The sequence below is a fragment of the Lepisosteus oculatus genome, chromosome 24, assembly GCF_040954835.1.
Source record: "Lepisosteus oculatus isolate fLepOcu1 chromosome 24, fLepOcu1.hap2, whole genome shotgun sequence".
Lineage (NCBI taxonomy): Eukaryota > Metazoa > Chordata > Actinopteri > Semionotiformes > Lepisosteidae > Lepisosteus > Lepisosteus oculatus.
The window spans coordinates 3,756,545-3,777,213 of NC_090719.1; the positions used below are offsets into that span (position 1 = coordinate 3,756,545).

The 20,669-nt window shown below is 47.0% G+C and overlaps 1 protein-coding gene across 4 annotated transcripts in view; it reads right to left on the reverse strand.

Moving 5' to 3' along the window:
* The window catches only part of sh2d3ca (SH2 domain containing 3Ca), an 83,706-nt gene continuing 63,037 nt past the window's right edge, over positions 1 to 20,669 (reverse strand). For all 4 annotated transcript variants that reach the window (XM_069183174.1, XM_069183175.1, XM_069183177.1 and 1 more), the window contains 9 exons: positions 16,063 to 16,191; positions 12,423 to 12,856; positions 10,703 to 10,827; positions 9,545 to 10,068; positions 7,379 to 7,494; positions 6,721 to 6,892; positions 5,880 to 5,991; positions 4,597 to 4,803; positions 1 to 4,473 (listed from right to left, as the gene is read on the reverse strand). In XM_069183174.1, coding sequence (XP_069039275.1) covers positions 4,298 to 4,473; positions 4,597 to 4,803; positions 5,880 to 5,991; positions 6,721 to 6,892; positions 7,379 to 7,494; positions 9,545 to 10,068; positions 10,703 to 10,827; positions 12,423 to 12,856; positions 16,063 to 16,191 — 1,995 coding nt within the window. In that variant the 3' untranslated portion in view covers positions 1 to 4,297. The remainder of the gene's footprint in view (positions 4,474 to 4,596; positions 4,804 to 5,879; positions 5,992 to 6,720; positions 6,893 to 7,378; positions 7,495 to 9,544; positions 10,069 to 10,702; positions 10,828 to 12,422; positions 12,857 to 16,062; positions 16,192 to 20,669) is intronic.

The following is a 20,669-nucleotide window of genomic DNA, read 5'->3' on the forward strand; positions in this document are numbered from 1 at the left end:
TTCATGGACACAGGCTTATATTTTATTTATCTTGGAAAACAATAGGTAAAATATGGCATATATACATAGGAAAAGTATGCAATTTGTGGTTTTTACAAGTAGGAAATGAGATAAGAATGAATATTTACAGAAGAAGATGAAACACTCAATTCTGTACAACAGGAGAGGAGACAAAGAGCATTATGGGAAATTATGCAGACCAGTGCAACTAGGTTTTTAATGAGTTTTTTTCCTGCTGTCAATCCAGGACGTTAAAGTCCCCAATGCTCTCTTTATGTCATACCTCAACACCCCCAATCTTCCTTTGCTTGATAAAGGAATGAGCCACTGTCTCATCTCAGCTCATGTTGTCTTGCACTTAGCTGCAGTTTTCCCCAGACAATTTGGAAAAAAGTAGTTTGACTGGGACTTGAACCGGCAATATCCCAGAAACCAGCAAGTCTTGCTAGGTCACCACAATGGGTGCTATGATAAAGGTTGTCACTCTAAATTCTGATATCCTCACAGGAGAGTGTCCAGAGCTCACTAGTGGAAAAAGAGGCAGAGATGCAGTAGCCATCAGATGAGTTCACTGCCTGGACACACGGACACCTTTTGAGGCTGGCCTTCAACCCCTGTAGAGGTGTTCATTAAGACGAGAGGTCGTTTGAGAATACTGCTTTAAAAACACAACAGGCTCAACAGGAATAAAAAAAAAAGTTCGGTTTATGAGACCTTGCGAGCAGAAATCAAATCTATCCTTCAGTAAGTCTAAAAAGAGTGAAAGAAAAACGTACAATTTTAGTACCCATGGCCATTATAAGGCCTGAGTCCTCCTCATTCCTGTCATTTAATGGAAGAAGAAATTGATTAAAATCAATTGTAAACATAGGGACAAGGAGATGCTTTGCCGCTAGAATATTTATTTTTGATGTCCTGAAGGTTCAATTGCTCCCTGTTTACCCTCGTTCAAATTATTTTCTTGACTCTGCTGTTCTTGATCCCAATTGCTTGCATGCGAGAGTCACCAGGAATAAGGTGCTGCTGAACCCAAGGCAGTAGATAAAGCTGGAGGTGGCTTTCAAAACACTCATCCTACCAGCTTTAGATTCCAGAACCTCATTCACTTTACCTCTGAGCTTCAGGCGCATGCAGTGCCACACACCTACCTTATAATGTGTGTGTGAATAGGACTGTGTATACAGGCTTTTATCTCTCAGTAGCAGTGGCAGGCTGAAGGTACTGTTCGCAGCAAGGAGGACTAATCACAGCCCCCGAGAGTCACAGCTCAGCAGATCTGGTTGCTTAATCATCTATTTCCGGAGAAGTGAAACAATTTGGCTCTGGGATGCACGCCTCAAAAAAGGCTTATGATTCACCCAAAAGAAGACAGGAAGTTGAATGCTGAAAGCATCTCGGCTCTGACAAAAATAGACTTGGGCTTTCTGACCTCAACTCTTAAATCTCTGGTGAGGAAACCAGGAGAGTTCTTTGATTCTTTTAGTCATGTGACAAACACATGACTAAACAGTCCAGTAACATTACTAACATTAAATAGTCCCTAATATTTTTTATGCTGGTAATACCTTTACTACATCTCAATTTGACAACTGTACCAATTTAATAGATTTTCCAGTACTTTGTGCTCAATACAGCAGCTATAATACTATAATAAGACAAAAAAGACCACACATTACTCCTGTGTTGGCCTCAATGCATTGGCTGCCAGTGCATTATATAACTGATTCAGTTATTTTAATTCAAAGCGCTAAAGGAATGGAATGCGTATGCATTACAATCTGTTCATTTTTATAGTAGGTGTATTTTGATTAGGCTCTCTAGAAATTTTATATAGATGTTCATTTTGGAAAGGGTGTTCTATAAATAAAGATAGATCCCTTGTTTAATGAAGTCATCTGGAGATCCTTTGGAATAAAACTATGAACATGCTGTATGTAGCTCAACCAGTGCCTCTTTTATATGTACATTTGTTAACATTAACAAAATACAAAGGCTCCCCCTTTTTTAACTGATGATTAAGGTTGACTTATAAAATCTGCTGGATTGTGTTTTTCCAGGACCAGGGTGGGCCGCCCCAGTATAAAGTACTGGGCTGATTAAAAATCTGAAGGGGAAGAGAACCAAAAATGTCCCAAACAAGGAATAATAGCAGGAGATCATTATTAATATTTATATTAATATTATTAATAATCAAAGGCTAAATAATTATGGCAATGCCAATTGAAAACTGCTCTCAGGAGGAAGTCATCGGATGTCACCGTGAAATAAAGAGTATTTTTAATTTTGAAAGATTTTCCAAAAGAACTGGCAGAGGTGTCAGTCATCACTGCTGAGAGTTTTGACTGCTTCTGCTGTCACTGACGGGCACGCAGAAAAGTGTGGCTCAGCGTTAAAAGCAGGTTCATATCACGTCTAAAAGGCTCAAAAAACAGGAATAAAAAAAAAGACCCCCTCATTCTGCAACATATTCCGCCAATGTGCCTCAGTTCAATCCACCAGACAGTAATTTACAATTTCAGAGACAATAATAACAACAGCATCTCAAAACACAAGAAAAAAAAGAATGCTTGAGCTTAATTCAGTAAAAATGTCAAATAAAATACAGATATATTTTACAATTATTTACAAATGCAGACAAGGGAGAAGGTTGGTATGTGTTCTTGGAAATATTTTTTTAGCCAGGTTTGCTTAGTGCAGCAGGATGTCGCATTATCGGCTAATAAAATCAGTATATTAGGTTTTATGCTTTGGGTATGAGCAGTGATGACTCAGCACATCACTTCTTTTTCAGAGCGAACACAGGCTCTCTTTCAAGGAAAAGCTCTGCAACCATCTAATTCCGCTTTTGTTGTCTTTCTACACAATAGGCGCAGAGCTACAGACACTCCATCTCTCAGCCACTAACTGAGGGTCTTCCTTAAAATAATACATCATTACACCGGTTTCCAAAAAGGAGATATGGAGGCCAGATTGAATCCAGTTATCCTCAGCATTTTCACAACACTCGATGAATTCTCTTCTGTAGTGGCCAAAATGGTGTGAACAACGCCATTCGGAGATACAACTGATTTCACAGGTGCAAAAGACTCAGCTGACTGAAGCATGAAGGCGATGGAGAGAGGTGTCCTGTACAGGGGGGCTTGCGTGTCCAAAACAGGCGCGCAAAAAAGAAAAAGCAGTTCAGGAAAAATGACCTTATCCCGACATCGTCAACATGCAGATATAGCTCGTTTCCTGCAGCTCCTTGCTCAACAATTCCATTATTCGTCACTAAGGCAAAACTTTTACAGCTGCACGGATGAGCTGAGTAAGGCTCTGTGGTACATAACAATCAACTCGATGTTGACTCGAAACTTCAGACAACTGCACAAGAGCAAATGGCAAAGATGTGTCACCTGGAAGGTTAAAGTAGCTTAGAAACTACTTTGGCACAGTACATTCCCGTATGAGTTCTATTGTTTCTACAACTGAAGAGTCAAACACATTACCGAGGCCAAAAAAGTGCTTTGTGTGGCTGATATCTTGTCTAGGTATTTTGCAAATTCAGTATGTCCCAGATATTGCCCATGCTTTCATGTGACACAGCCAAGTATACAGCCCTGGTATTCAATTCACGCGGTTAAGGTCAGGTTATTTGACAATACATTGACAGCAACGCATGAGCAGTCTTTGACACAACAATTTGGGTCAAAATATGGACCGCCAGCACTGGATCACAGCTCAATGTACAATGAGAACTACGAGACAAGGGAATTTTAAAGCAAAGTATTCGAGGGCCAGATTGATCAAAGACTCTGCACTGAAAGTGTAACTCAGATCCTCCTAAAAGAGTAGGCAGATCAGCCGTCCTTAAATACAGAGAAACGTGGAGGTTTCCCTGTTTTTAGTGCACGTGTTTGCTAGCTTTTTGGTGCAGCAGCTGCATTTAAATGATTTTTCTTTCCTTAGATTTCCATCAGCTATAATCTGGAGGTCACAGAATGCAGGTCAATTTTTAAGGTCTTGAGCTCCACTCAACGCCTGTTGGTCTTTGTCTTGGGGGGTTTCTCATATTTAAGTCGACATCTGTCTTTCTTTAAAAAAGGAAGCCAGTTGCACTTTGGCAGAGCGACCCTGATAATCTATGCCCCTTGTGCCTTTTTCGGTGATGCACAGCAAATCTCGAGCATATGCTGCTTTAAGTCCTCTAAGCGCTGTCCCACCCCCGTTTCCCTGCAGTGAGCTGTTCCAGCCTGGTGCAAGAGATTCAGGGGAAGGTCATTCCACTGTGCAATATGGGGGGTGGGGAGAGGGGGAGCTATAATTCACTGTGCCGGACAGGAGGCTCCAGTTTGTTGGACAGTGCAGTCAGGACCTTGTCAAACTTCTCATAACGTTCTGCCTGGCTGCCCTCTACACCCCGGCTCCCCCATAGAAGCCGCATCTGAAACTCTGTCCGGAAAATCTCCAGGATTTCCGGGCGCTCCTGGAATCCTGCAAGAAAAGAGGGAAGAGAAGTCAGGGATGATGCCCACACCAGCGACACTTCCAAAAACAGGCCCGCCATGGACTTCAAGCAGGGAACTCTGGGAGGTTTCTGTACAGAACTCTACCTACCCTGCAACTTGGTCTCAGCATTTGTGCGGTAGATCCCCCCGTGGTGGGCAATGGTACGTGCCGCCTCCAGGTGACTCATCACCACATCTACTCCGGCGTCCGTGCTCTCCCAGGGCTCCACCCCCTCTCCGATGGCCACGCCCCTCTCCAGCAGTGAGAGCAGGGGGACAATGTGGGGGAACGAGGTGTTGGAGAGAGGACAGCTTTCTGAGGGAGTGAGACAGAGAGAGGAGGAGTTAAGAGGATAGGTCTGGCAGCCAGGCCCTTTTATATTTCCATATACATCCAGGTGGGGCTGAAAACTAGTGGGGGTGGAGGGGAGTCCCCATTACCTGTAAAGTGCTCAGTGGAGTGTCCAGAAAAACACTATATAAGTGTAAGCAATTATTATTAATTATTATTTTCTGCTTCTGTGTGGCTTTATTCCAATTAATCCTTAATTTAACCAATCCTAAATCCGGGCAGAGTGGTGGCACTGTGACTAAGCATTTGTGCCTGTGGTTAGAAGGTTGCCGGTTCAAATCCTGTGTCCGGCAAAGGAATCCTACTCCATTGGGCCCCTGAGCAAGGCCCTTAACCCCAGCTGCTTCAGGGGTGCCGTATAAATGGGTGACCCTGCGCTCTGACCCCCAGCTTCTCTCTCCCTGTCTGTGTGTCTCATGGAGAGCAAGCTGGGGCCTGCGAAAAGACAAATTCCTAAAACAAGAAATTGTATATGGCCCATAAAGTGATCTTCTTACTTAGTGAAGTCTAGAGGACAGTTTTAGTGAAAGCCAATAACAGAAATCTGTTCTGGTCTGATTGCATTTCTCCAGCAGTAGGGAAAAGGAAATTGTCAGGAAAATGCCCTGCCCCGGTTCTAGTGCAGGTTTAAAGTATACACAGAATACACTGGTGCTGAGAATTTAGTACGCTGATTTGACAACATGGCGCAAGTGTAAAGACTGTAACCCTGAAATGTAATAATGCAGGCATGGCCAGCCAGAGCAAGAATCCAGCATGTTTTATAGATTGCCCTTAATAATCTGTTTAAAAGGAGTGTGTTACACATACAATTAGCTTTTACAGCAATATATTCAGGAAAGCACTAGTCATAGTAGGGCCGTATGGATCTCTAAATACATTCTTAAGTGAACAGCTGAAGTGGTACAATGTTTATCAGAAATGATCAGGCAAAGGTGATCCACAGAAACTACTGGGCTTTGGTCATCTCCGAAGCCAGAATGGACCACCCCTGGGCTGCAGATCGCTCCAGAAAGCCATGTCTTTCGCGGTGTGGTTACCCCTGCCGTCGTTCATGGTCTTCATGAAGGGCTTCAGCTTCTTCTCGTAGAGGATGGCTCCCTCCGTGTGCCGCTGGCGCAAGGTCACCCACGTCTGCTCCAGCCTGGCGATCTGAGCGGCCGGAAGAAAGGGAGGGTGAGACACAGCGAAACAGAAGAGACTGGCTGCCGTTTTAATAATGGTAATTGCTTACACTTATATAGCACTTATATAGCACCACTCAAAGTGCTTTACAGGTCATGGGGAATCCCACTACCACCACCAGTGTGCAGCCCCCACCTGGATGATGCGACGGCAGCCATAGTGCGCCAGAACACTCACCACACACCAGCTCTCCGTGGGGAGGAAAGCAGAGTAATGAAGCCAATTCATAGAGGGGGATTATTAGGAAGCCATGATTGGTAAGGGCCAATGGGAAATTTGTCCAGGACGCCGGGGTTACAACCCTACTCTTTTCGAGAAATGCCCCGGGATTTTTAATGACCACGAAGAGTCAGGACCTCGGTTTTACGTCTCATCCGAAGGACGGCGCCTGTTTACAGTATAGTGTCCCCGTCACCATACACTGGGGCATTAGGACCCACACGGACCACAGGGTGAGCGCCCCCCTGCTGGGCCCACTAACACCTCTTCCAGCAGCAACCTTAGTTTTTCCCAGGAGGTCTCCCATCCAGGTACTGACCAGGCTCACACCTGCTGAGCTCCAGTGGGGCTGCCAGTTGGGAGTTGCAGGGTGATGTGGCTGCTGACATGTTTGAAACGAAAGCCTCCCCCTTCTCTGCTGAAACAATCGCATGAGCTGCGCCTCCACAAGCGCTCCGACGCCCGGCCCAGCGTTACCTGGGGCAGCTCCAGGGCCCTCATCACTGCGGCGAAGCCGAACATGTTGCCCAGGTTGCTCTTGAGCTCGGCCGCCAGCTGGATGGTCTTGTGCAGGAGGGCGGCGCGTTCCTCCGTGTTCCCGGTGCAGCCCAGCAGGTCCACGGCCATCATGATGGACATGGTGTGGAACCTGCGGGGGAAGACGTCCGCATCGCCAATGCAATCAGGAACACCAGCAACGAAGCCCCCCCACCCACCCAGCAGGAAGAAAGAGCCTCGCCTGACAGAGTTGAATCTGAAGAGAGGTCTCCCACCGGTAAGAACGACAAGTTCATGGCAGAAATCAACTGGAGCAGATTTTCGTTTTAGAACGAATACCTGGGATCCATCCAAACTGACCTCATTTTTGGAGGAGGGAGGACAACACCAGAGTGCCCAGATGAAAATCCAAGAAAAGAGCAGGAGAATGTACAAACTCTGGAACTGAAACCGGGAAACTTGCAAGCTAATAGGAGGCCGTTGCTCCAACAAGGTAGTAAGTGGTAGGAAAAGGCTATGACTATAGCATAGTAACTTAAGGCCCAAGCCTTAAGGGAGTTTTTCCCCTTGCATATGTCACTTGAGAGAGACTGTGTCTTTATTTATATCCCCCTCTTCCAGCCCCAAACCCTCTCACCTCTCCAGCAGGTCCAGTCTGAGCTGGTGTCCATGAGGAAGGGTCAACAGCTCCAGGCCGGAGCTCACTCCCATCATCCTCTGCGTCTCCTTAGTAACGTCCAGTATCCTAGCAACCTGCAGGCGAACCAGAGAGGGACAGCTGAACAGCTCTGTTCATGGCTCCTGAAATGAATTAATTCTTTCGGCCTTTATCAAATAATTATGGCAATAAATATCACCATGCATTCCCAGCCATTTATTGGATTAATCCCCAGTTCCTCACACCATTTTCTGCAGTTCAGATGTTAATTGAATTGGTCTCTTAATCTCCTGTTAGCTGTGCAGTGGGTATGAATCAAGTTCTCCGTTGCATGGCACTGGAGAGTTTTATGTTCATGATGCGTTTAAGGGCAGAGGTGGGTCAACCGTTCTTCATTAGTGAAAACAGAAACTTACTCAAGGAGCAGGGTTGATATCTTGAGCATGGGGCTGGATAATGGATGGGTGACACGCAACAGTATTTGCAAAATGAATAAAAAAGCAAGGGCTCCAGGATTGGAACATTGTTTCTGCAATGTAGGAAAGGGACCATTCCCCCAAGTGGGAAGAAGGCCAAGAGGTACAGTGGACTAATTGACTTTGATCTCCAGAAGTGATGATCTCTTTGCCCTTCTTCGGTTAGCAGTGGGGGGAATAACTGCTGGCCTCATCTTACCTTGAGCTGAATTCTATTCCTGAATTCAAAGCAAGCAACACATGATTTAAACACTCCCCCTCCAAAAATGATAATAATTAATAATTGCTTACACTTATATAGCGCTTTTCTGGACACTCCACTCAAAGCGCTTTACAGGTAATGGGGATCCCACTACCACCACCAATGTGCAGCATCCACTTGGATGATGCGACGGCAGCCATAGTGCGCCAGAACGCTCCCCACACACCAGCTCTCAGTGGGGAGGAGAGTAGAGTAATGAAGTCAATTCATAGATGGGGATTATTAGGAGGCCATGATTGGTAAGGGCCAATGGGAAATGTGGCCAGGACGCCGGGGTTACACCCCTACTCTTTTCGAGAAACGCCCTGGGATTTTTAATGACCACAGAGAGTCAGGACCTCGGTTTTACGCCCCCTGCTGGCTCCACTAACACCTCTTCCAGCAGCAACCTTAGTTTTCCCCAGTTGGTCTCCCATCCAGGTACTGACCAGGCTCACACCTGCTGAGCTCCAGCGGGGCTGCCAGCGGTGAGTTGCAGGGTGATATGGCTGCTGGCTACTGATACTAAACTATCTATGATACCTAATGTTTTCTGAGCTGTGGGTGGTACTGTTTACATAGATACATTTGCAGATCTTGGGATTGCAATCCTAACCTTCGTCAAGAAGCATACCGTACACTGAAACTTCGAGGGGAGCTACGGCCCCAATCCCACAGACCGGCTTACTAAATATCCATAACAAAAGAGATGACGGTATCACAACACTTTACAAAGGCCGAAGGAAGCGCAAACTCCCGAGCTTTGTGAAAGTGCTGTGGGCCGCCTTGCTTTCACAAGCCCCCGGCCTCACAACAGGCAAGACCGCGAGTTCCCACGAACTGTGACGCAATGCGGCCCTTCCTGCTCGCTAGTCACTGTGACGACTGAGGTCCTGCGACGTACACGCGAACAAGTCCGGGCTGTGCAGCGGCCATTTCGCCGCAGAAATGTTGCAAGGCGACCTGCCCTGCAGAGTTAGCGAGCAAATTGCGTGCGTCCGCAAAACCCTCTCAAGGTCGAGAACTAAATTTCGACCGGATGAAAAGAGCTGTGTTCCCAAGCCTGCTTCTTTACAAAGTTATAGGGCTGCGTCGCCTCACTGGGTGTTTTGTTGCCTCGTTCTGAATCACAGGACATGGCCCTGCGCAGACCTGGACATTTTGTCTATTTTGCGATGTAAACTGCGGGTTTTACAAGTGACTGTGTGCATTTGACTTTTATCATGGCTTGAAATGCACTCCTCATGGCCGATTCTTTCTAACCCCAAAAGCATAAAAATGTTGCCGTTCCCCTTTAACGTCTCCAAGTATACAGTATGACTTCCTTCGCCAGCAAGTCATGTTAGGAAAGGCAGGCATGGTCACCACCTTCCCCTGAAGCTGCCAGCCTGAGCCGTTAGAGCAGGGACCAGTAAGTCAGAGGCCTACCATGCAGTCAGCCTTGGTGATGTGCTTGGCAGCAGTCTTCGCATCCACCTCGGCCAGTAGCTCCTTCACCCTTTTCAGGACAGACATCTCCAGAGGCTTGTTTTCGGCCGGCACCAGCAGGGACTGGTACCCGTTGGGCTTGAAGGCGGAGGTCATTTCCACCAGGGGCAGAGGGAACGAGTCCTCCCCCAGCTCCTCCCTGCCGCCTGGGCACCCCCCCGAATCTAACACCTGGCCGGTCTCCTCCACCCGCAGCCTCTCCACGTAGCTCTTGGCGGGCAGGGGCCCGGGCGTGGGGGTGGGCCGGAGCTCGCAGTAGTGCCCGCCTGCCCCGTCCGGATCCGCGCCGTTCGGAGGGTAGTACCCGTGCGCTGGCGTGGAGTGGGCAGTGGGGGACAGGTCAGCGCAGGACACGTTATTGTTCGAGGAGAGGCAGAGCTGGGGTTCACTGCAGCGCCGCATCACCGGGGAAGTGGGCACCACGGCTGGCACCCTGGCCACAGCTGGACTCTTGTGTCTGTTAACTGGTGGGCGCAAGCCAGACGAGAGGAGAGAAACAGGAGATTAACGTTATTTCCAAGGGCTACTGCCCCGCCAATGCGAACAGGTCTGACAAGTCGGCAGCTGCCTTTTGCCTGGAAACGTTGCTCAAATGCATTTCTGTTCAATCAAATACCGCCAGGCTCATTTTTTAAAATGAAAATCAAAGAGTCCTGCGTCAGTGGCGTGATGGCTTAAGTGACTGACTTATTAAGCGTGAGGTCAGGTGTTCAAATCCAGCTGTCGCCACGAGTTTTCTTTACAGGGGCGGAGCAGTGGCACTGTGGCTCAGGATCTGCGCCTGTGGCGTTGCCGGTTCAAATCCCGCGGCCGGCGGAGGAATCCTACTCCGTTGGGCCCCTGAGCAAGGCCCTTAACCCCAACTGCTCCAGGGGCGCCGTATAAATGTCTGACCCCGCGCTCTGACCCCCAGCTTCTCTCCCTGTCTGTGTGTCTCATGGAGAGCAAGCTGGGGTCTGCGAAAAGACGAATTCCTAATGCAAGAAATTGTATGTGGCCAATAAAGTGATGTTAATGTTAATGACTTGTTCGAGGTAAGAACAAGTGGGGCTCAGGCTACAGAATAGCACAGAAATGAGAGGCCAGGAGAGGACTCACTGGAGCTGTACGCTGGCGAGAGGGGGGTCTCGCTGACCGGAGACATGGGGCAGCTGAACTCCTGGATCTGGTCCATACTGAGCGCGCAGTTCCTGATCGCCTCCTTGTGGTGTAAAGTGGAAGGGCTGCAAAGTGAGCAATAGAAGGAGATGAGGTACAAGCCAGCACCTGCTCCCTAACGATTCAAACGCAGGAGGTGCTGACAAGTTTGTGATCAACGTGAGGGGAGAAGACTCGTTAACTTCATGCATCATAGGAATAACAGGAATAAGTCCATCACATAGCTCAAAGGCATGTACTTGAACTCTTTGTTCAGAAAGAACGGCAGTAAAGCTCGAGAAGACTTCTACCTCCTTTCTCACAATTAGCGGCGAACAGGAAGAGGGAGAGGTGCCATCGCACGTGACCAACCCATGCAATCAGGCAGCTTTGCAGTGTCCGTCAGTGTGGGGTGCAGTGAGAGCACCAGGCAAAGGTGCTTATTGTGTGCGTGGAGGACAAGCGGGAAGCTGCAGACCCGAGCAGATTCAGTGTCGGCTGCTGACAGGGAGTTTTTTGTGTGCGAGCCGTGTGCACCACTACAACCCCACGGGATGGGGACAGCCACTGCTGAAATCACCTCATCCCCTGCTCGGATCCCAGACACGTCCCAGGGGCTAAAACCGGTGTCCTGCGCAAGCACAGGTCCGCACTGCCACCTGGGCTGGGCTCCCTATGTGAATAAAGACCACACCGTCACGACCTCCCACAATCGGAGCACAACCCTAGGGAGAGTCCCGCCAACGCCCCCCGCATTGTTCCCAACCCCACGGCAGTCCTCTCCAATTCCAACAAACGCCGGTGCATTAACCCATCAACCAATCATGCCTGTCTTTCATCCCCAGCACCCACTACATCCCAGAATACTTAAACCCTCACCACCATCACCTCAACGCTCAGTATTGGTTTTCACCAAGTGGAGCTCCTCATCTCTGTCTCGAGATAATTTCTCTGATAATTTCTTGGCTTCCTGACCAACGGACCTGTCTTTTGACCGCGGCCTTTGAACGGCGATTCGGATAAATACACTCTGATTTTTGTTCTAACTCTCAAGATCCTATAAAAGGCTGACCCTGCGCTCTGACTCCAAGCTTCTCTCCCTGTCTATGTGTCTGTGTGTCTCATGGAGAGCAAGTTGGGGTACGCGAAAAGACAAACTCCTAATGCAAGCAATTGTATATGGCCAATAAAGTGATCTGATCTTATCCTTTAGTCACCACGTAGGGTCCTACAATTCATCTGGCCAGTGGCGTAACACACCCAGAGCAAGCTCTGAACCTGGAGGCACGATTCTTGGTAGTCCAGATATTTAGCTAGAAAAAACGGAGCTGACGCCTTTCAGGGACACTTTGTCTGTTTAAGACATTGCGGTAGTCTCAAGACTGCGATGTGAAGCGTGGAGAAATGGCTCCTGCCTTGAACCTGTGACTCTCTGCTGTTGATCCTTCCACGACAATCTGTAACACTGGACTGACGCCGTGTCAGGATTCTCTGGGAATTTAAGAGTTGTAGAGAAAAGGGCATGGGGCTTGTTGGGTTAATTAAGATGTGCAATTTGGAAAGGGATTACAGGAAATATAGTACTAGAGCTTTTTGTACGCAGGATAGGCCCAGTTGAAGCACTGTGCATTGCAGCTGTGTCAATGAAGCACATAGTTTGCCTGTACTTCCCCAGCCTCACCTGTGAGGGATGATTTTCTCGGTGGTCAGCCCATCCGTCATGGTGACACTCCGCCTCTTGATGTGTGCTCCTCTCTGATTGGTGGGAGACTGGCTCAGATTATGCTTCCCATTGGCCAAGGCAAAGCTGGCCTCCAGGTACCGGAGGGGCAGAGTGCGGTTTATGGGACAGTAAATGTGGGCTCCACTCTGCTGGGATATGGGTCGCCGATTGCCCACATAGTAGTGCACCAGGGCCGGTACCGAGTCGAAGCTCTCGCGCTCCAAAAGGTACTGGACCCGGGAGTACGAGTCGCTGGATTTGACCAGCACCTTGCTGATCTTGAAGTGCAGGACCTCATGGTTCCAGCGACTGGTCAGGACGTAATCGCCGACGCTGGTCAGGGAGTCCCGGATCAGGAAATCACCGTTCCTCAAGACTAGCGTCTCCGAGACCTGTCGAGAAACACGCGATCAGCAGCGTGAACATCATGACATCAGCGCCTGTCTGCTTCAACAGAGATGGCAAAGGAAAACTGGGAGATACTAGCTTCAATATGTACTCTTGACTCTTTACACAATATTACTAGAGTTTTGAGTGGTTTCTGACAGTACAATTAACATACTTAGTTATTAATAACAGAATAAGCTTCCTAATATACTCAGTTATTAAACCCTGAGATATCCCTTCAAATTTCCAATATTTGGCTGGAACAAGACCAATGCAAAGGTTGTCTTAGGTTGGGGTCTTTGAATCAATTGGTATCCTCAATAGTTTAAGACCTATAGAAAATCTGGCATTAAATTGGCCGGATTAGGATTACAGGGGAACGGCAAAACTATTCGAAAGATTGAGGAGCGCATTCAAACCAGAATGAAAGTGCATTGTAACCTGTAAAACCTCACAAAATTGACTAAATTATCCAGCTAGTTCTGTGAACGGGGCAACAAAATGTCTGGTGATGTGTGCGGCCCTATGACATTGTAACCATTGTAGACTCTTTAAATCCAATGGAAATATTGTTTCGATTTTGGTAACGGTTCGGCCAACAAATATGACTTACTAGTTAACTCCGATCATGGGGGATCATGTTGGAACATTTCTGCAGTGAAATGCCTGCTGCATGCCCTGTAGTTATTCGCTCGTCCATCACATTATGTTTGTCATTCCAGTGACTAGTGAGCAGGAAGGCATCACGTCATGACTCATGGGAACTCGAGTGCAAGTTTGCAACAACACGGCGACTTCCACAAAGCTCACGATTTTGAGCTTTATTTGAAATGTGTACATTGTTTTCTATAATTTCAATGAATTCATTTTTTTTTACAGAGATTTAACGACCAGTCTGAGAAACTGGGACTGCAGTTAACCTTTAAGTGGGCCAAATGTTCTCCGCAAGCCTTAAAGTTGTTTGTACTAAAGACACAGAAAGGCCTACAGATTTGTGACTCCTAGGAATCAAGATTATTATGTAACAAACCATAAAAACCATAAGAGTTACACGAGAATAAGGGAAATGCTGTTCACCACTTTTTCTTCAATTTTCCGAAATGCTGGAAAATATTTGAGCACTGCTAAAAAAAAAAAGCCAGCCTGAGTTTAAATAGAAACGTAGGATGTGTTTTAGATTTCTGCACTTCCTACGCAGGTCTCTGTACAACACTTCATTAATCTCTAAACTCTAAAAATAAGATTAAAACCAAAGCGAAGCAGGTAACCACGTTGTGCTGCAGTAATCTTCGCTACCACAAGAGGGCGCAGTTGGTACGTTCTTTACCCACATAAAGCTGTGTAGGAAATGGGAGCCATGGAAACAACATAGTTGATAGAGAAGAGGGAGGACTTGTTTACATCCTTGTTTACATCCGTTTCAAGCATCTGCCTGAATACATTATGGTAACGTGGAGCAGATTAATATTAAAAGATGCTTGACAGACATTAATTTAAAAGCTGGGAAAAGAAAAGACGACCGCATAGCCTCTCAGATTGAGTGTAGTTGATATAATCTCCCACCACATTTCAGCTACGCCTGACAGAGGTCAACAGACACCAATCTCTTTACCTCTTCACTGTACTATAAAAAGGAAGACTTAAAAGTTAGTGTGACTTAAACCGTATATGGCTGTTGCTGAAGGCAGTAAAAGATTATTGAAGCCAACAGGAATCTGGACACTTAAACAAAACACACAGAACTGTTTTCGAAGACTTTCAAAGCCTGAGTCAAAATGAAACTCATAGATTTCACCTTTTTTTAAAGTTCCAAACAGTTGTTAAAAAGGGATTTAGGAAGACCCCTCTTCTGTTTACAGTTGTTAAAATGCTGAAGGAATCTCATAATATCAACATTCTCTACATATTGAGGTTTTTTAAAAATACACCATCCATCATTCAAAAAGTACACTAGGGGAAAATTAGAGGTTTCATAGACCTTTCAGCTCACTTTTATTCCAGTCCAAAGGGCCAATTCCAAATTAAGTAAGCACTTAAATTATCTCAGTTTATAATGAGTTCCCCATTGCATCTTTTGTCATGAAGAAATGTAGTGCAATAGAGACACATTGCACTTTATTATTTTGTAAAAACACAGAACGTACACTTGCTTTTTTTGTGCTACTTTCAGCTGTATTGTGTTAAAGGCAAGGAATACATTAGCGGTATACTGCTTGCACACAGAACCAATAGAGGTGTTAGACAATTATTCACTCTAGCCTCATGTTTAGATCGTAACATTAGAGACATTTCAAAGAGCTAATAATAATAATTAATAATTCCTTACACTTAAATAGAGCTTTTCTGGACACTCCACTCAAAGCGCTTTACAGGTAATGAGTAATCCCACTACCACCACCAGTGTGCAGCCCCACTTGGATGATGTGACGGCAGCCATAGTGCACCAGTACACTCACCACACACCAGCTCTCAGTGGGGAGGAGAGCAGAGTGATGAAGCCAGTTCAGAGATGGGGGGTTTATTAGGAGACCATGAGTGGTAAAGGCCAGTGGGTAATTTTGCCAAGCCATTGGGGTAACACCCCTAGCTAGCTAAATTCATTAACTGCTTTGCCTGAAGTATCCTTCTCCTGCATGTGAATTGAACATTGCATTGAAAGTCACATATTGTTCTACACAAAACGCTATATCCCTTAACAATGATGCTTCCTCTCTTTCCTTAGTACTTCCTAAAAAGTTTATATCCCCCAGGATCACGGCAAACAGGGGTGGTGCTGTTCGACAAATGCCGAACGTGGTACCGCAGATCAGATTATGTCGGGGCCGGATTTTGGTGTTCGTAGGTCCTGGGCACTTTTGCTCCGAAATGTGCAAAGAGAGGGGTAAACGCCAATTGAATGACGTCGATTGGCAAGATGCACTTTCAACTATTCTGATGCTAAACCGCGTGACTGATGGAGCGAGTCCAGCGACCATCCCTTTCGAGACTTCTAGTTTCTAGAACAGCCGTTGGGTAGCGTACGGTTATTGATTTGGAGCCCCTGGAGTCGATCGCATGGATATTGTTCCAGCTCGTTTTTCGTTAGTCGCGAGTGTCTCCCTCCTTCGCGGGCCCTAAAACGTTCGTAGGCCCCCTAGGCTCTGCGCTTAGGGTGCCTCATGGGAAATCGGCCACTGGAGTACGTGCGCAGCGCTGCGGTCAGGAGCCTCACCTCTCTGGGGATGCGCCCGTGGTACCAGCCGTGACTACGCAGGTCGCTGCTGCTCAGCTTCAACTCCTCCTCCAGCTCCCGTCTCAGCTTCTCCGGGGGCGAGTCCAAAAGGTACTTCTCCTTTGAGAACTGGGGAAAGAAAAGAGGAGCAGACGTGGCACGTCAGGTGAAATGAATAATCATAACTCCTTACACTTATATAGCACTTTTCTGGACACGGGACTCGAAGCGCTTTTGAGGAAAATGAGGAATCCCACTACCACCACCAGTGTGCAGCCCCATCTGCGATGGCAGCCAGAGTGCGCCAGTCTGTTCCCCACACACCAGCTCTCAGTGGGGAGGAGAGCAGAGTGATGGAGCCAGTTCAGAGATGGGGATTATTTGGAGGCCATGACTGGTAAAGGCCAGGGGGAAGTTTGGCCGGGACACCGGGGTAACACCCCTACTCTTTTCAAGAAACGCCCTGGGATTTGTAATAACCACGAAGAGTCAGGATCTCGGTTTTAAGTCTCATCTGTCAATATACAGGGGCATTAGGACCCACACAGACTGCAGGGTGAGCGCCCCCTGCTCTCCTGACTAACACCTGTTCCTGCAGCAACCTTAGTTTTTCCCAGGAGGTCTCTCATCCAGGTACTGACCAGGCTGAGCTTCAGTGGGTTGTCATTTGTGAGGTGCAGGGTGACATGGCTGCTGGCTGAAATTCTGAAATTCTGATCTGACATCATTCAGTCTGCGGCCGACCCACAGGTAAGACCACACAGAACAAAAAGCGCAACAATCAAACCCCAGCGCTTTTACATCCAGGCTGAAAAACTTGCTTTTTTGTTCAAGGTCCTGTTAACTTTGGATAACTGCGTGGTTTGTTTTATTGCAGAGCCCGAGTGAGAGTCCGGCGCCGTACAACATTGAGGTGACTGTTATTAAATATAAGAAGTAAAAAGACCGTTGCTCCAGCACAGACTGCTGAATTTTTAATAAGGTCTAAAATATGATAAAGGCTAGTTCTGCCTTGTGCTTTTCTTTGCTGTTTCTCATTCTTGGCAGAACCTCAGTAGAAGAGGCTGAGGCAAAGGCACAACGCGATCAATTTCTCCAGCTCTGGGTCATTTCTTGACGGTTCCCACCCCCACCCTCGCTCCCAAAGAGAAATTGATTAAGTTGCTGCCTCTGACTTCTCTCCCCAGGGGAGACGGAGGGGATATGAAATTGCTGCCGTTTTCCCTTCCGATTTAATTTGATGCCGCGCGTTCAACGCGGCAGGCGTGAAGCAAAAAAAAAAAAGAAACAAAAAGTGAAAAAAAAACGCAGCGGGGTCAAGCTGCAGAGCTAATGGTTTCCCTGCCGAATCCCAGAAGAACGAGGCTCCAACGTCTGAACGGTTCATAATTTGGTGACAAACGGATATCTGTCATGTGTTCCTCTCAAGTCGAGGTAGAGATCAGGGGTTTCTAATTCGCATTGTGGAGAGCTCCAGATAGGTGAGCGTTATAGGCTACTTGAATCGTCTCTTATTTTTTTAAATGGAAGTTATTGTTCAATTAAGGACCATCTCTGACTTGTTTGCAAGTCCCATCTTATATAAGTGAAGTTGATGAACAAAACAGGCCTCTTTAATCCCTCTGGCCGCGGGTAACCTAGACAGTTTTCGAAGTCTCTTGACAGGCTCCAAATAGATGTAAGATGGAAAAGCTCAGAAGGAATTATTTGTCGTTTCGTTCGTTTATTGAACTGGGGTCTTGAGTCAAAGCGACTGGCAGAACCAACCAGGGCAGACCTGAGAGAAATGGCGATACCGCGCCTCATTTTGCCAGACGTGATTATTACTGTTTCTGGCCACCCCACAAAGGGAGTATTAGGAGGCCGTGATGGGTAAAGGCCAGGGGGGGGAATTTGGCCAGGACACCGGGGTAACACCCCTATACTGAGGTTTTGCCCATTAAAAAGTGGCATTTGCGAAAAAGCAGCCCCTTCTAAGCGGTTTTATTGCACGTCTGCAGCAGCCCGGGGACCGCTGGGAGGGTGTAGAGAACTTTAGGTGAAAGGCAGGAGTCTGTCCATGGCTGTGCACAACCTGCTCCCTCATGACCCCTTACCCAGCTCTGCAGCACAGACAGAATGTTTGCAGTCACAGCCTATTGCTGACATGCCTGGACTCTGTCCTGGGTTGACTGGGGTAGCTGCTGTTTCTTCCTGGGCACAAGGACAGAAGGCAGAGAAAACGCAGGCAGTTAGGGCCGCTGGTTTGAACTTTTCCTGAAGTACTCTCCGAATGAGTCTCACTGGACAGCTCTGGGGATAACCTCGGTACCAGGAGAGCCAAAAAACCGGCAGTCAAACACAGGGCACAGTGATGGAGCCCAAGTGATTCCCGTTCACTTCAGGTCCATGGAAAAGAGATTCCACTCGCTGCGCATGAAGGCACGCACTGACTGGAAGGGGAGAAACTGCACGAGGAGAAAGAATGACAAGCAACCAGCACGGCCTGGGTCTCTGAGGCTCCTTCACGTCCAGGCAGGCATGAAGACGGGGACAGTCAACAAGTCCAGCCCTTCCTCCACCCCAGAGACGCCGTGCCAGAGTCCCCTCGGCCTCCCGCTTGACAAAGGAGGTCATAATTGCGCGTAATGTGCGCTTTATCGAACTGTTGAGCTAATCCAATCAGGCCCCCCTAACCTGTTTATCTTCTCGAACGGCTCGCCTGTCGCCCTGAGGGATGCTTCCTGATATGTGCTGAGGTTCCCGTTTCTGCTCCTTCCCTCGGGAGAAACCACCCGGTTTTGGCTCACCGAGAGTCTCATTAAACAAGGGCGGTGGGGGGGGTGGGGTGGAGACGTTAAGGAACTATATTTCTTATAGAGAGTCCGCCATTATTTTCACCGTGCGCGTCTTATCTGGAGGGGTGCCCTTGCCCCGCTGAGGAAAAGAAGAGAGGCTCTCGGGCTGATGATGTGCCTGTGCAAATGGGAAATGAAATGAGAGGAGCTGGCCTCCCACACCCACAAAGCGTGCCATTCACATATTTTCATTTAAGAGCCGGAAGAATGCAGACTTCGGTGGTTGTCATAGAAACAGTTCTTTGTGCAAGAGTTGGTGAGACATCCTGCAATGTATAGCACGGTGCTTAAAATTCTACCAGCTTTCCTCACAGCGTGGCTAGGGCTGACGTCTAATGAATTTATTGAGCAGGTACACGCCATCGAATAAGGGCATGTGTGTAGTCAGGGAGGGCTGTGTGCCCTTATCGGCCCTTACTTCAGAATCGTTTTGCTGCATTTTACAAAGGATGGGACGACTTTAGATTAAAAACCACTGTGAAAGGAAGAAAAAAAAACCAAGGAGCAAGGATGAGTTTCTCCATCAATCCATCTTGCGCACAATTAAAATAAAAAGGGAGTTGTGTAGGGTGACCCATTCAAGTATACATTTAGCACTTGTGTACTGCATATCATAATGTATATTGATTAATTTCAAATGCTTTACAATTCGGAAAGTGAAACTCGGATCCTGATGAATGTTAAGGTCAGTAAATAAAAAGGTTACACAAAGAGAGCAGGCTGTTGGTCTCATTCTTGTCTGCTTGGTAGTTAGGAGCTACTGTTGTTGATCTGAGGATCTCATCCAGTTGATTCTTGAAAGAAACCAGGGTATCAGCTTCCACGGCACTGATCTGTAGCTTGCTCCACACCCCCGCCACTCTCCATGTAAAGAAGCGCCTCCTGTGTTGTTTTTGACGTTTCATGACTTTTCCCAAACGATTTTGGTAAGAAGTCAGAAACGTTATATTGTTAGGTGGTATTCCACGCTAGCATTCATTAGCTCCTGTTTGCGCAAACTGGCAGAATTTAGGTTGCGTTCTGTTTTTTTTGGTCACTTAGCCAACTTTTCTGGTACACCGCTCCAGCCAGGAAAGAGCTAATCCCCAGCACAAGGTCAAAATATTCATTTGATACAAACACACATACACCCTGCGAGGAATATCAATAAGGATTATTAGAGAGGTAATTAATGAGATGCAAGCACCTGCGTCCAGCAAAACAAACAGTCTTTCAGCAAGGACAGATTTCTCCTTGCTAAAACAGCCCCACCCTCTTAACAACTGTGACCAATCTCACAGCCATAGTATGACACACATTCATGGAAGCAAATCAGATAATTCCATAATCAAACCTTTTTTAACACGAAGCTGTTCAGTACGTCATTAAATTATGCTCAATTGTCAACGATGCCTCTCATACATTTATCATTCCTATTTGCCCGAACAAGCAGCAATTCAGATTTTTCAAGTGAGGAGATAAATGTGTAGACACAGGGTGCCAATACTATTGTCTGTAAATATTCTTGGCAAACACAATCAAAGGCTTTAAAGCCACTCGATCAGTTTCTAGTCTAAAGCTTTATTACAATGGCAAATGATTTTTGAGTGAAACTGGTAATCAGACTGGTCTAAGTGGAGAAGAAAAAAGCACCTTTAGGATTAAGCGTGAATATTAAAGACACTACAAATAGACTGCTGTCTGTGTACCAGGACACTTTTAAAATGCCATCTCTTCTGGACTCTACAGTGCGCGTATCACACTAGGGGTTTAGAACAAAGCCGTCTTGTT